Consider the following 15,897-nt stretch of genomic DNA (forward strand, 5'->3'; position numbering starts at 1 on the left):
CATTACTAGTGCTAGGCTCAAAGGGATTGGGGACATTCCTTTAAAATTTTAGTTTGTTCAACATTTTGAGTTTATAAGGGAGCTGATGTAGCTAGATTGTTTTTGATTTCATCATTTTCTTACACCTTGCATCTTTATCTCATCTGAAAATCTGTGTCTCTCTAGGACATCATACTATCTCTATATTTAACTGGAGTTTTGCCAAAGCTGGCATTTTGAGAAGCTTGCTTATTATTACTTTGACACAGTTCAGTTTGTCCTCAGTAAAAATTTCCTTTTATAGCAGAGAAACCAAGGATATACATGAAAGTAAACTATGAAGTAATTTTTCTGTTCCCTTATCTTCACTTCAGTGTTTCAGGCATTCAGACAAGAAGTCCATATCAAAATATTTCTAACAATAACACAGAAATACCTTCTGAACACACTAAAACGGCAGTTTGCAAACATATTAGGCCACCCTCTTTACACAAGACAAGGTTATTTACTTAAAGAAGGCATTATGCTTCTAAAAAAACTGTGAGCAGCTTCTCTTTTAGTACCTAATTAAAATATGTATGGTTCAGATTAACTGTACTGTAATACCACATTCATAAAAGCTACCTGCAATGTCTTAGATGTTTTCCTACATCACCTGACAGAGAGAAGTGAAATTATTTTTCTGCATTAACTTCCAATAAGCAAAGTTCAAAACCAGAATTAGCACAACCACAACACAGGAGCTCAGCATGAGCCAACACACTCTGCTGCTCAGCTTAGTACATTAGTTCAGCCAATCTCTGTGTTACAATGGGTACAGCAGTTCTCATGCTCAAACTAAATAATTGTAATCTAGCTTAGGCATATTTATACTACGAACTACAGTACAAACCTATGTCACAACTTCACATAGATTATCTCCAAAATACATAATGACATTTACATGCTGAAAGCAGTATTGCAAGGACTATCCTGTTTAAATCCCTTTCCTTGCTGCCACTTCATCTTATCACACACCTCCTTTGTCCTCAGTTTCAAAGAGCTGTGAAATTCTTCCATTTCTTACATGAACATCTGAACCTCTTTCTTCACAGTCATTCTTCTCAGCAACCCCACTAACTTATTTGGCTTTTCATCCCCAGCCCTCTGCATCTTCTTACAGCTGACAGTGCTGTACCATCCAAGCACTCACAGCTCCTCCTTTATAGCTTTTATAAAACAGGCTAATTGTTTTTTAAGTCAATGCTCTATGTTAAATTTGGTCTGTTTTTAAAAACTGACCTGCCTAAAAAACTCCATCATAACATAGGCAAGATAAGCTGGCAAAAGGCGCCAGCACACATTATAATTCAGCTGGCAAAATAGAGAAAACAAACCCAGAAGTTCAAATTGCTATTTGGTCTTTGTCTTTTTTCTCTTCATTCCGTCATAGTTTATCAGAAAAAACTTTGGGGTAAAAGGCTCTGAATCTAATTCAGAAAGTCACAGTGTTGCAGAATCTGACAACATTGTAACACTGATGTCATAATGCATTTTTTCCCAGCTTTATTCTGAGACATTGCCAACAGTCATCCTTAGACTGTTCAGCTTCAAAACAGAGTTCAAAAATGAAACATACACAAGGCACTTTGTCAGCAATGTATTTAAGACAACACCAAACTAGGAATATCCCTAAGACAAACTTCTATTACTAAATATCTCAACATTGAGTAGGCAACAGTGCCAAATAAAAATGAAAGTCAGAATCTGATCATAACTGAGGGCAAAGACCTCTTTCTGATATATTCTACAGAGGCTGCCTTTGCTGTTTATTTTGAAGGTAACTTAACTATATTTTTCTATGACTTTTAAGTGCTGTATTTATCAGGGTATTTGTTACAAAAAAGTTGAGGCAAGACCAAAGCAGTTCATTATAGTTACCTCTGGAATTCACAGTGAGACGTTTTCACCCTAGAAAAAGTTCTCTTTGATCTCTTCTTGATTGTTGAATGCTCAGAAAAAATCCATTAATAGTTTTCACAGAGAGCAGACTCCACTCAGGGTGTACTGGATGAGTAATCCTGTCAAATCCCTGTAGCCATTCCAACGGCATATGAAATTACCAGCACATTTTACCAGCTCGGTGGGACAAAACTAACAGTAACAGCAACATTTTCTCTGGCCAAACTCTTTAAACAGGTGTGTATGTTAAATAGCCGAACACGATTTACAAAGCGTCCATTGCAGCATCGAACACGCGCTCGGGTTTGCTTTGCATTCTAACGCTGCCCTCTCGTGACAGAACACAGCTTTGCAGGCAGAAAGGATTTTTCCAAACCAGTGTGAAAGCAAGGCTTTATGAGGTCCTTCTGTGTCTGTCTCTATTAAAGTTCTTAGAACAATAGATTGTAATAGTTCCTATTACATCTATTATAATATCATATAATAGCTAACGTCAATATTTCTGTTTACATGAATTCTCAACTTGGTCCTAATCAGTATTACTGATATTTTCTGAGAGAAATCACAGGTGTCTACATTAGTAAGCTGCTGTGCAACAAGAATGCGTATGAATTAATACCTCACTAGCTACACTGAAGTCTTGATCCATTAGTACCTTAAGATTTAATTTCTAGTGCAAGACATTTTCCTACATGCCTCTGTAGGAACAAAGATTATTAAGCATTTTTAGTAGGGACCAGGTGCACAATAACTTACTGCACTTCTCATGGGAGAAAGCTACCAATCACCAAAGGTGACTGCACAGAGAGGTAGCACATGGTAGCTGTTACACAATGCATTAATTCCTAGGCTTGATGAAATTTAAGTTTCCCAAGCACACAGATACATACCTAGCAAAATGGGACTCATATTTTTAATCAAGAGAATTGATTTTCTGTATTTACATTAACACTGTAGGCATCATCATATAATCATAGGCTAATTCAAGCTGCAAGAAAACTCAGGAGGTCATCTAAAGCCTCTGTTTATCTGAAGTATTAAACAGTGTCCAGATTAATTAGTCATGTCTAAAGACATTTTAACCAATAGGAACCTAAATACCAAGTTAGCTTTCCTCCTACTAGGAAAGACAGAATAATCCTGTACTTTTACATGAATCTACAAACTTCTAAACTCAGGTAAACATCTGCATCTGTCCTGCTATGCTGGAAGTTTCTCATTAGCATTAGTGCCATTTATGGTAGAATAGTAACACCTGACCAATTAGTCACTACTATGACTTTGCAAAGGACCTTTGCTCCTGGGTGATGTGATTGGAAAATGTGCTCCAAGTACCCCTACACCTCAAGCACTGGTCATCCATCCCCAGCTGGGAGCACAACGCTGTCAACTGAGTGTGCCAGGGCTGCCCTGACAGCAGTACAACACCGTATTGCCTCCATCATCTGGGTTTATAGTGAGCACAGTGGGCAGGGAGTGCTAGCAAGTACTTCAGTTTCAAGAATGACTGGTACCAGGCCAACAAGAAAGTACAGGCAAGACTGTACAGGAACTACATCCAGGAGCTACAGGCAGGAGAATGAGAAGGAGACCAAGAATGGATAAGGAGGGGCATGGTATAAACCCCAAGCTGGAGCAAAACCAGAGAAAATGTTGGACTTAAATAGTATTTAGGAGTCCCCACACATGAAAGTTATTCAAACAGGAATGGCAAATGCATGGGCTGCCATGTTTTTGGCAGTGAGGCTATATTCTAGGGCAGCTAGGCAGTGGTAAGAATTCGGTTCATTGTTCACATCAGAAGGAAATGTGAGGTAATGGTAATGCAGAATATAATTTCTAGAACTAGAATCACATGAATTGTAATTCAACAGCTTCCTACTGGCAGGAAAATGAAGTTAACCTGAACAAGCAGAAAAAATATTTACATTATATTCATTAAGAAACTGAAGTGTTCCATACTCCATCTAATGGAACAAATCAACACTCCAAAGAGATTCTTAATTTAACATCCAGATTGTGCAGATGTATTACTTTCTGAGTAAAGAGCATTGATTCTTCACAACAGTGTAGTGCCATCTTTTGGCAAACACTGGAAAATCCTGATTGCTTTAGACGTCCACAGAAAAGGGTCTCATAAGAGCCCAGTACTGTTCCAAATTGTGACAATACCAGTGACAGCCAGGCCACGCCAAGAATTGCTCAAATTAAGCTAATTATACTCTCAATCAATCTCTACTTGGTACAGTGAAAAGGTTGCTAAAAATAATATGAAAGAAGTTCCTTTTGCATCTACCATTCTACTGCAGGAAATAGAAAGACCCAGTACTCACACACTGCCTTGACTTGCACTCTGACCCAATTGCAATGGTGATGCGATGCTCAACAAACTGAAAAAAATCCAATTTCTGCTATGAGCAAAAAACTTTCCTCAATCAGCCAAACTTTGGCCAAAGAATACACCACCAACATCCCCCCCCACACATGCTCTTTTCAATCCAGGTGAGGAAAATGGGTAGTAGTCTCTATAAGGTCCTGGATAGCTATACTAATGCAAAGGGACAACGAGTCCCTTATCAGAGGTACAACCCCATGGGACATCATGGGACAATCACTGGTCTCAAACATGGGAGCAGGAAAGGGACAGGATGTCTTCCCAGAAGACTAAGCTCACAGCAGCAGGTGCATGACATTAGACAACATGGATGGGAGACTCTAGAAGTATCTCATCCCTTTAGATTTTTATTTACTCTAAATTTTATAAATCCAGGAGCACCACGATACTCAGAAACCACTTTAAATTTGGGGAGAATTTTACTTGATCTTCTGTTTCTTAACACTGAATAGGTATTACCTACAGGCTTCTTGTCCAACATGGCAGCAGTTCCAATAGTCTGCTATTACTACACCACTTCCCATTTCTGCAGTGGAGACTGCATTATGCTGTTATTTGCCTACACTGCTAGTGGGTTCACCTTGAACTTCCTGAAGAAGAACTGAATTAAAATATTTCTAGAGAATGAATTAACAACTCTCCAATCTTTAGCACTACTGGAAAAGACAGAGGAGACTTGTATCATATTGAAATGTAGACCATTTTCAGAGCAATACTCTTCAGTTTCTTGTAATCAATGGTATGATTTGCCTTCCTTAGACTAAGGACAACTAAGACTAAAAGAGACTCAGAGAAACATAGACATCCTTGTGATATGACAAAATACCTGTATAGAATGTGTTGTTATCTACCTCACCATAAATGATGTTCTTCCTTTGTACTACTGACCGGATGGTTGCAATGTAAAATCTATTTTACCTGGTGGTTGCTTGTATCAGACACCTTCACATCCAGTGATCCCGTCAGGACAGCATACCAATTCGTCCCAATATCACCCTGACGGAATACTGGAAAGATGAAATCTTGTAAATAAGAGTTATCTTAGCAACAGTAATAAACATTTTCTCACATATTACTGCAATACTGTGGTCACTGCTGGCACCATCCAATTTGCTATATGAGAGTACTTATTTACAATTACAGTAATACTTCCAGTGACACTGGAAAGCACATATTTTAGTAAACTAGTCAATACACTATGGAAACAATGAAAGCACATAGAACTGCTTCACTCTTCTCCCCAGTTTGCTTCTGTTCTACTGTTCTCTTAGTTAATTAACTAACCAAGCAAACAAAACAAACAAGGAAAAGGTTTTTCAGAACAATGTCCCTTTGAAATTCACAATCATCCAGATTCATTGGTAGCAGACACAGCTACCAATGAATTCAGTAAGAGTTCTGGCTGAACAGCAACTGCAAGACTTTGATGTCCAGACATTCCAACTGTGAGATTACAGAGCATCAAAACCCCTGTTACTCTAAGCAAACCCCAGTGCTGCATGCCAGATTTACCTGAGGTGTTTCTGAGACTTTACTAATACCACAGGTTTTCATCAGCTATTCCCCTGGTATGCATTCCCATCACAGGATTACCACTTATTTCCATTTCAGCTTCACAGACCAAGCACAGGTGTGCACCTACATCAGGCCCACGGGCTGCCAGTGCAGGCACAGAGCTGCTGCACCTCTCAGCAGTTTGCAGCTCTGCAGGTGGGGCTTGTGCCAGGGTGCCTGGAAACCACACACTATCAGTGATGTGCCTTGCTGGCACACCTTTGCCCCTAACAGCACAAAGCACTGGCAAAAGCAATCGATAATACATTTACAGGAGAAGAATGAGGCTTAACTCCAATGACTGGCTTGTAATCTTTCAACAGAACAGTGTTAGAGTATTATATGGTAGAGTATTATATCCTACTGTATGCCCTGCTACCATAGATTCACTACACACTGCGTTTGTAGAGGAAGCAGCACTTTAGTCCTGCCTTGCCCCATGACTGTGACTGTAAACATTCCACTGATTCTGCTCTCATGAATCTCCTAAAGACAACCACAGTCTAACCCCCAAGTTTATCTACATAAAATACATAATCCTTTGAAGCTGTCTTACATGTGATTCCTTTTTCCAGATTTTCATAATATCCACAGAGACATATCTGCTGGAGAAGGTTTGGATGAAATTTCTCAAAAGCTTTCACTTCTTTCAGTCGTGTGAATATTATATCTACATCTTCACTAGAACGTTCCAAAGGCCTGCAAGAAAACAAAACACAAGGGCTTAATCAGAGAAATATCTCCACCTGCATGCACTGAACTTAAAAATGTTTGCATTAAATATCACACCATAATATAAACAAATTAAAATGCATTTTACAACTACATAATGAACTCCTTCCAAGACATCCTAACAACTGCCCTTTATCAACTTGAACGTGATTCTTATAATTTCAACACAGGCAGCATCCAGAAGCCCACATAGCACCAAAGTCTCAATGCAGCATCACTGTACAAGTATATATGATGATACAGTCCTAATCCTAAAGATCTTAGAATAATTTATAGTTTTAGGTTTGTAAGAAAACATTAACAAACAGATGTCCAAACACACAAGAGGTCCATGGAATCAGTGCCCAGAACAAGTGTTCTCTATCTGACTAAATGGAAAGCATTAGATACCAACAGTAACTCCTACATCCAAGCTTCTCTTCCGCATTTTACTGACTATAAACTGACTTTCCTCTTCTCACTTTCAAGGAAGAAGGAAACTTTTAATATGTATATTCTCTTCCATGAAATGTCTATCTCTTAGTGTTGGACAAATTAAATATGCAAGCAAGAATCTTAATTTTTCATCAGTAACACTCATGAGTTTTAATTCCAGTATTTAAAATATTTTAAACCTTTGACAGCAACACCTTTTAAAAAAGGCAAGATTTCAAGGAAAATAAAATTGCAGAACACTCTACTACAAAGTAGCATGTAGACCAGCAGTTCAGCAGGTTCAGCATACTACTACATATTTATGAAAATAAAGTGAATTAGCTCTGTAACACACTTTAAATGTGATTATCAAATATTATGAATCAGCAGGTAAGTCAAACACTAGCTGACATCATTAGGAAAAAAAAATTGTAACAGACTAAATGCAAACCACTAAGGACAGAAAGAAACATTTTTCCTAGGACGTCATACTCAATCAGATGAAGAAATTATTCATGTATAAAGGCATAACAGAAAGAGAGATAACTGCTAGTAATCATTAAACTTATTACTCACTCAAATGTTGCTAGTTAATTTTTCTGACAAAAATGTCCTTTCCACCAGTGGATGGGCTTATAATGAACAGAAGTCAGATAGCTACAATGAGCGAAGACTAAGTTTTCACAAATACATAGCTTTATTCACCTTATTGTTATACTAACAGTGCAAGCATTCCCTCCAACAAGATTTTTTAAAGATTCCTCTTTGAAATCAAAGACTTTAAGGAATCCAAATCTTTGTCTCAGTGAAGAAACCCAGATCCTACTTTCATTGAATCTCAGTATCTCATCTTTCTTATTAAATTATGTCAAGGAGGGATTAAATCTCTATTCTCGTTTATACTCCAAGTTACCCTTATTAACTACAGATGAGAATAATAATTCTCTGGTGTATGCACTTGCTTCTACATCACAGTGACATTCTCTTACCACTTCAAACTACAATCAACTACAATAGCTCTCTTTTGAAATATTTCATGCAAGATTTTCACCCATTTCTTTTTTTCTTGACTGTGCACTAGCTGACAAGTATTAATAAGCATTAACTCTCTTGTCAAAATCCTTTTAAGAAGATTAGGAGGTGCAGCTTGCAAACAGATTTACAATCTACTTATACAAGATCCCTACCCAAACTACACTAACTCTTGAAACACCAACTACCTTAATTTACAGACTCTCAAAAAAACCAGCAAAACCCAACAACTCAAAAAGGTGAGATCATTCTCAGAAAATCATCCATTCCAGATTCAGCTTAAGATAATTAATTCTTATTCATAAAAATTAACAAGGATTCAACTTGTCTGACAAGATGCCTCCGGATTTTTTTCAGACGTCCTGGGAAATGTCCTCAGTGTTAAGGAGTAAGGAATTACCAACAGGTTTCCCAAGCTGAGGTGGCCCTTATCCTTAGGAGCACATGAAATTCTGCCTGTGTAGAATTTCAGACTGCAGTGTAACAGTAGTATTAGTAGCACTCAAACTCATTTCTACTAAGTGTTCATAATCTATAGCAATGAATCTGATTTCAAAAGCCAAGTATTAGTTACAGAGAAAAATGTACCATGGCATCATTAACTGCTTTTCCACAGGACTGCAAAACTCAGGCAAAGTTTGACCATTTTCTACAAAGCATCTTTTAATAAAATTATCATCATGGTAACTTACAATTATCATTAAATTGACATTAATTTTCATTAACTTAACATTCATCTATTTATGATGCCAAATTTTGTTTTCTGTTTCCTAAGTACAAGCTCCGTAACCTGGAACATAAACAGTCCAGACAGAACAACATAAATTTATTTCTTCATCATAGCTATCTTATTGTAAACTTGTTTTTGTAAAGCATAGTTTGGAGTAATACTTAAACAGCTGGTGTTATAATATAGTCCTTAGACAATTAATGATTCAATCTATTAATAGAAATGTACTACTGCTGGCAGATGGAGAATTATTCAAGCTTTATTTTCACTGCAATCACACTTTAAAAAAGCAATGGTATTAATCCAAAAAGGAACCATTCCCCAGAACAAAAAGATACGCTGCAAAAGTCAATCCCAAGGAATATCCCTACGCCCCCAATATGGCTCCAAAAGCCCCTGGAAAGACCTTTCCAGATACCTCATCCGATTACCTATAGACAGATCTCTGTGATCACTGCTGCTGTTCAATCTCACCAAGCTTGGCCCTCCTCTGGTGAACTACTGCTGGTGCAGATTTATTTCTGTTCTGCTCTGTTATATTGATGCTGATGCTACTGAAGTATCCCTTCACTGCTGATGCTGCAGAGTTACAATCTCGTATCCATGAGCAAACAAAGTCAAAAAATGCATTTCAGTGGGTCTTCAGCTACCACTTGATTTTCTGCTAAAGCAGAAGATTGTCCTGCACCTATTTCTGAATTCTCAAGACCAATGTATGGAATTAGGATCATAGGTTAATCTAAAAGTATGAACAAATATAATAGATCAATTAAGATTCTCCAGCTCTCATTTGATAGATGTATGAGCTGGAGTAAAAGGATTTTAAGGCAAGTGAAGCACCTCCTCCCTAGACCACCCCACTCAAAGTAAATTTTAAGTCAAACTGTGCTGACATCTCATTTCACTGTAGCCAAAGCCAAGGGGGCACTTTAAAAGTTGCAAAGCAAAGCTACCAAATAAATTATTGGAAGGGATGAAAAGCAAGAGTAATTTATTTTCACTACCCTACAAGTCTTTGCTTTGTTTGACCCCAAAATGCCTTCTTATTTATATTTCTAATTTGCCTCTTCAGGGCATAGTAAATTATTAGCTGGCAGTAATGTTGTCACACAAGACATCATCTGTCTTCTGCTTCTTCAATACAACATCACAGCATACATATACAAGTGATAGCATCAGTGCTAGTTACATATTTCTATTCAATTATGTCAATAAGAGATTGATTTTACCTCTCCTTATTTGGATGTGAAGAATTCAGGAGCATATTTTATAGAGACAAAACAATTTTCTTGACAATGTCTGCTTGACTAGCTATGAAAGGCAATTATAAAGAAAATCTGCCCCACGTCTATCCTCATAAGGCTGTTAAGCTCAACATGAGTGCTGGCAGCCCTGAAAGCCAGCCACATCCTAGGCAGGAGCAAAAGCACATGAACCTCCTGGAGCAAGTCCAGAGAAGCATGAAAGTGATGAGAGGGCTGGAGCTCCTCTCCTATGAACATAGGCTGAGAGAGAAGGCCCCAAGGAGATTTTAGAGCACCTTCCAGTACCTAATGGGGCCCACAGGAAAGCTGGAGAAGGACATGACATGTAGTGTTGCACTGTGATGCCATTTCCTGTTTCACCTATCCCAACCCTTCAGGTGTGCCAACCTTTCCTTTCCCCTTTGCCCTCCTGCTAAGAGCTGTCCATCAATCTTAACATTCCACCAAGGGCGTCGTGTGGTTGGCAGAAGTTCAAAAGATGCCCCTCAGGTCCGGGTTCATTGGCCTGTCCAAGCATCCCTTGAGCCTTCCCCTCCTCACACCTGGTTGGCCCTCACCTGTCCCTTCCCCGCCCCCTGTCCCTGGGGCTTAAAAGAGATGAGACCATGCGGTCAATATTCCATTGGGAGCTGTTACAAGATTCAGAGGTCTACCATCCTGGAATAAAACTCTATGGCAGAGTCCTCTCCTTTCTCTTCACCGTCACCTGAACCTTTTCCACCAGAGGTGAACTGAGTTCCTACCATGCCTGGATTTGTTCCGAGTGCCCAGCTGCAGCATCCAGCCAGCCAAAGGTGTCTCTGGGGTAAAACACCACAGCTGCTGCCTTTGGCCCAGCAGCACGGGCCAGACGAGGCCAGGCACATCCCACCTGGAAATATTGGGATTAATATTCCATAATGTAGTAACAGGTCAAGGGGCAATGGCTTTAAACTGCAAGAGGATAGGTTGAAATTGGATATTAGGAATACATTTCAAATTCTGAGGGTGGTGAGGCACAGGAACAGTTTGCCCAGAGACACTATGGATGCTCCATCCCTGACACTGTTCAAGGCCAGGTTGGCTAGGGCCCAGAGCAACCTGGTCTAGTGGAAGCTGCCCCTGCCCATGGCAAGAGGGGTTGGAATGAGACAATCTAAGGTCCCCTCCAACCCAAGCCATTCTAAAATTCCTGTATTTTTAAATGTAAACTACTCAAGCTCAAAGTTCAAATACAGACAGAGGATAACTGTTACAATTCTTCACATACACAACCTGGGCAAAGTATTTCTGCTCACATTTAATATACATAGCTTTATAAAAGAACCTATTTTGATTAAGTATTTTTAAGATGAAGTATTTGAATGTTTATATAGGATGTTATGAAAGACTTGTTAACCTAGAAGAAAGACAAGTTGGAGTTTTTTTATTTGCTTTTGTTAACTTAATCTAGCTATAAACTATTACTTTCTGTTACCATATGTCCTTTTCTTTAGGTTCTTTTTCATAGTGGGTTTGACATTTGAGAAAAAAACCAGAACAGATGTGGTTTTACCTTCTTTGACAAGATGCTTTTAGAAGTTTAAAATGTTTATTTGTATTAAATGTGTTCAAAAACCTGAATCGTGCTCTAACTGAATGAAAGCATTGAATTCCCTTCCCTTGATCTCTTTAACTTTTTAAAACAGCTGTATTTTGATTCAGACAGCAATGAACAGCCCACGAAAGATGAGCAGATGGATCTATTTCTTCCACTGTTGAGACTGTAGAAAACAGCTAAAACACTAGAACAGACAAATAAAACGAGTTCATCGCTGGGTTAAAACCAAAGCATCAATGCAAAGATGCAAAGGCAAACTCCATGAGCTGGAAAGTACCAGTAACCCCTACCATGGGCTAATTAATGAATTTAATAGTACTTTAAAATATATTCAGCTGTGAAACATGAGCAAGTAGACAGCACCAAGGAATGCCAATTAAAACCAGATCATTCCTCTATGCTCCCTATACTTTCTTCTGTCCTTTCCTGACATGCAGAAAAACAACATTGTAGGATGCAGAAAAATACCAGCACCAACAGAGCATCTTCCCTTACTGAGAGCAGGACAATACTGCAACGCTCTCCTCCACACAATGCTGTAAGGATCTTTGACTTTCCATTTCTCTTTGAGAAAGGAAAGTATAAGAGTGGAATACCAGTGATCAAAACATTTTAGACTGGTAGTAAGCCACTTAAATGCTAACAACAAATGAAGTTACTTTTAATCTGAAGTAGTTTCCAGATAAGGGTTTACTTCAATGGCAACAGAAGATAATTAACTCCCACCAAGAGCACTTTTTACAGAGGTATTACCAAATCTGTTTTCAACACTCACAAGTCAGATCCTCTTTCCCTTGTCATGGGAAAAGTCTCATCATGAGGCTTTTAAACAATAATCACATTACTATTCTTTTCTCTTGAATGTCATTTTAAGACACTCTGGGATTCCAACTCTCATTTCCTCTGACAAATAGGAAATAGAATTTTAGTTAAAAACTGCTTCCTAGGACTCTTACACACCTAAATCATTCTGGAGTTTAGATTTTTTTAAAAAAAGGGCAACAAAAAATTGCCTGTGCTTAGTTTTCAGTTAATTACTACTGTCACCTACACTCAGAATCCCTGTGATAACCTCTCAGGTCCTGTACATAATGTACAAGAAACACTGTAGATAATCCTGCTCTACGCAGGTACCGAATGGCCAGCCGGTTAAATGCAGTCTGACTGACTGCCAGCTGCAGTCAGACAGAATTTGTTAGAGTTGAGTTCTGTCTTCTTTAGTGAGGACAAAAGGAAGGCAAATACAGGGGACTCTCCTTTACCTACCTCATTATCATATTACTTAAATAATTTTGATCAATTTTGAAAAATTATTGGAGAGTTAAACAGAGCAACCAAGTGTGCTCATTTCTTTACATACCCTGATGTATCAATTATGCACCCTTCCAAAAGATCAATTCTTAGATCTGCATATACAGTGGAATGGCAAAAGATGTATTTATTAGCTGCTTACATTCATAAAGATTTCTCTCAAGTTAAAAATACACTACCTGAACAATATAGATCTCATAGGAAATAGACTCTTTTCTATCTTCATTTGCTGTCTAGAAAGACAGAATAATTCAAGAGAAATCAAAATGCGGAATTATGTTCCTTCATTAGTGAGAATCTGTATATATTACAGATGCTTTGTAATCAAGATGTGACTAAATTTTATTGAATTTAACCTCCAAATTTCATAAACATCAACTGGAGCTCAGGACAGTTAAAATTCCATTTGACAGAAGTAAATTCAGATGAAATTACATTAACCAGCACTGCAGCTTCATAATAAACATTAAAAGCACTTTAATATGAAGACAGACTCTGAGATACACTGCAATTGAAATCTGTAATTGAACAATATGCAAGTGATGATATCCCTCAATTCAAACTCTGGCCACCACTATTCACCAATAACACCATGCCAGATGCACCTTTCCTGGTTTAGGATCTGCATTGTAACAGCTAGTGAAAATTTAAAATTTACAGCAATAATGAAATAAGTTTTACAGATTTACATTTGCATGCATTTTGACAACTGACAAATTCAAAGATGAAAGAGAAAGTCAGTTCAGGAAACATTCATGGATATTGATAAAGCAGCAGAAATAGTAACTGATCATGCCAAATACAGAGCAGAAAATACAGCACTAAGGAAGTATCATTAGAATGATAAGCTTTGTTAAATGCAGCAAATTGTAAGATGCAGACAAAAACAGATGTCATGCTAGATAAGAAAAATACTTGTATTTGGAAAATATCTGGTGAACACCTGACTTTGAGGGCACAATTTCAATTACCTGGTTTGTTGGTTTTTTTATTCCTTTGCTGGGATATGGAGTTTTTTTATAAAATAAATTTAATCTGCTTCGAGTATAGGATTTTACAGGATTTTACAGATCAAATCCTAACAACATGTCAGAAAGAACTCAGGCAACGAGAGTCTAAACATGTTTCCAGTATCATCTGGTGAAAGAGAAAACCTATAGGTGCACGTGTAGCATACCAATCCTGCAGCCACTTCACAAGACTACCAACTAAATTTGAATGTATCATGTCCTAACTGTCCAATGTGCACGTACTGCCTTTCTCTGCTGGGCTATGACAATGTTTACACAATGCTGGGGTAATCACTTTCTCTTCCTCTTAATACCTGTCCATGGCACAAGTGTGTAACTTACTGCGACCACATGAAACAAATGGAAGCCAATACTGCAAATGTGGAAACCAGAGAGCAAAAATAAAACAGCTTATTTAAAATACAACTCCAGCTCTCACTAGGATTTAATCTGAATTCACATATTTGATGAAATGCACAGACCTACAAACAATTATTTTGGTTTTTCTAAGAAAACATGGAAAGGAAAAGGCTTTTTTATTATTCATCAAAGACTGCACCTTTGCACTGAACTAGAAAATGAGGTGCATGATGTGGAAAGATAAATTTGTTATTCATCGCTCTCAGAAGACTGCACCCTCACAGGAGTGCTGGAAAGCACTTGGGCTGTGTCTGTACAGCTCTGAGTTTCCACATCCACTGCAGTGCCTTCTGCTGCTATATCCCCACACAGACTTGATCCAAGCATATAGCAGCTTAGTCACACAGCACACAGAGAGAAAACACGAAGCACACAAGCCAACCGGAACTGCAGTGTATATCCACGATTTTGTTCAGATGCAAACTACATGAAAATGGGGATATTCCTATGGATTTGTTACAAATAAAAAGGGAGGAATTTATATAGAAGACAGTGTAAGTTTTACCAATTGCAAAAATATTTTTTAAAATAAAACAGCATCATAATGCAACTGTATTCATAATATTGCCTGATTATAAATTATATCCCGTTATCTTTGACATAACTAAAGGTTATAGAGGATGACAAACATTTTCTCTATTTATTCTACAACAATTCTCTCAGAATATCAATTCTTTATTCTAGCCTATTTTTATGCTCACAAGGGATCCCTTGTTTACTACTAAGCAAGCAAAGCCTGCATCTCAAATACATGTTACACTGAACTAAAAAACCAAATCCTGATTCAAATATGTTGCTGTTATGTAGCTTCAATCTGAATTTGCATTCAAATCTGTGGGAGGAACAGGTCTGAGATACTACCCAGTACGCATTATTTCAGATTTTTTAAACATAAACGATGCAAGACTAACAAGGATGACAAGGTTATAAAGGCTCAGTATGTACCAGAAGTCCTTGAAAAGCCCATTCCTACTTAAATAATTTAGAAGTCATTAGGCAAAGACCATAACATTCTTAGCACAACAGGCCAGTGAAGTTACATGCTTTGCCCTGTGATCCACTCCTCCAGTCTGTTAAGGCACTGAAGGTTACATTTAATTCAGAGAAAAACACCAGATACCATAGCCAGGTATGAAATCCTGGGATCTGTAGCAGTTGTGCATGCTGTACATCCCTAAAAGCTTGCATCTGAATCCAATTAAAACTAGTAACTGAATTCATAAATGGGACCAGATTTAGAGAAATAATAGTTATATATACATACTGTGTATACCATTCAGTAAAGATACTGTCAACATGGAAATTTCAGATGGTCAGATGGTTTTTGGTGTGAAAGAACACATGAGAATAGAGAAGACATTCTTCCCAAGTTAACTGTACACACATGCATAAATCAGTGACCCTTTTTAAATTATGTGCAGAGCAGACATACAGAAAAGTGTCAAGATTAGAGGGGTACTTCTGCTGACTAAGAAATCAGCATAAAGCAACTATTACTTCAAATGTAAAAGGACTGGTTTCCTCAAGAGAAAAAT

At 37.9% G+C, this 15,897-nt stretch overlaps 1 protein-coding gene across 2 annotated transcripts in view; it reads right to left on the reverse strand.

The window, feature by feature from the left end:
• Nucleotides 1–15,897, reverse strand: part of RAPGEF4 (Rap guanine nucleotide exchange factor 4) — a 142,973-nt gene that overhangs the window by 124,067 nt on the left and 3,009 nt on the right. For both annotated transcript variants that reach the window (XM_066553145.1, XM_066553146.1), the window contains exons 2-3: nt 6,426–6,568; nt 5,234–5,322 (exon numbers count right to left, since the gene is read on the reverse strand). In XM_066553145.1, the coding sequence (XP_066409242.1) occupies nt 5,234–5,322; nt 6,426–6,568 (232 nt within the window). The remainder of the gene's footprint in view (nt 1–5,233; nt 5,323–6,425; nt 6,569–15,897) is intronic.

Source organism: Molothrus aeneus, chromosome 7 (genome assembly GCF_037042795.1).
Source record: "Molothrus aeneus isolate 106 chromosome 7, BPBGC_Maene_1.0, whole genome shotgun sequence".
Classification (NCBI taxonomy): Eukaryota; Metazoa; Chordata; class Aves; order Passeriformes; family Icteridae; genus Molothrus; species Molothrus aeneus.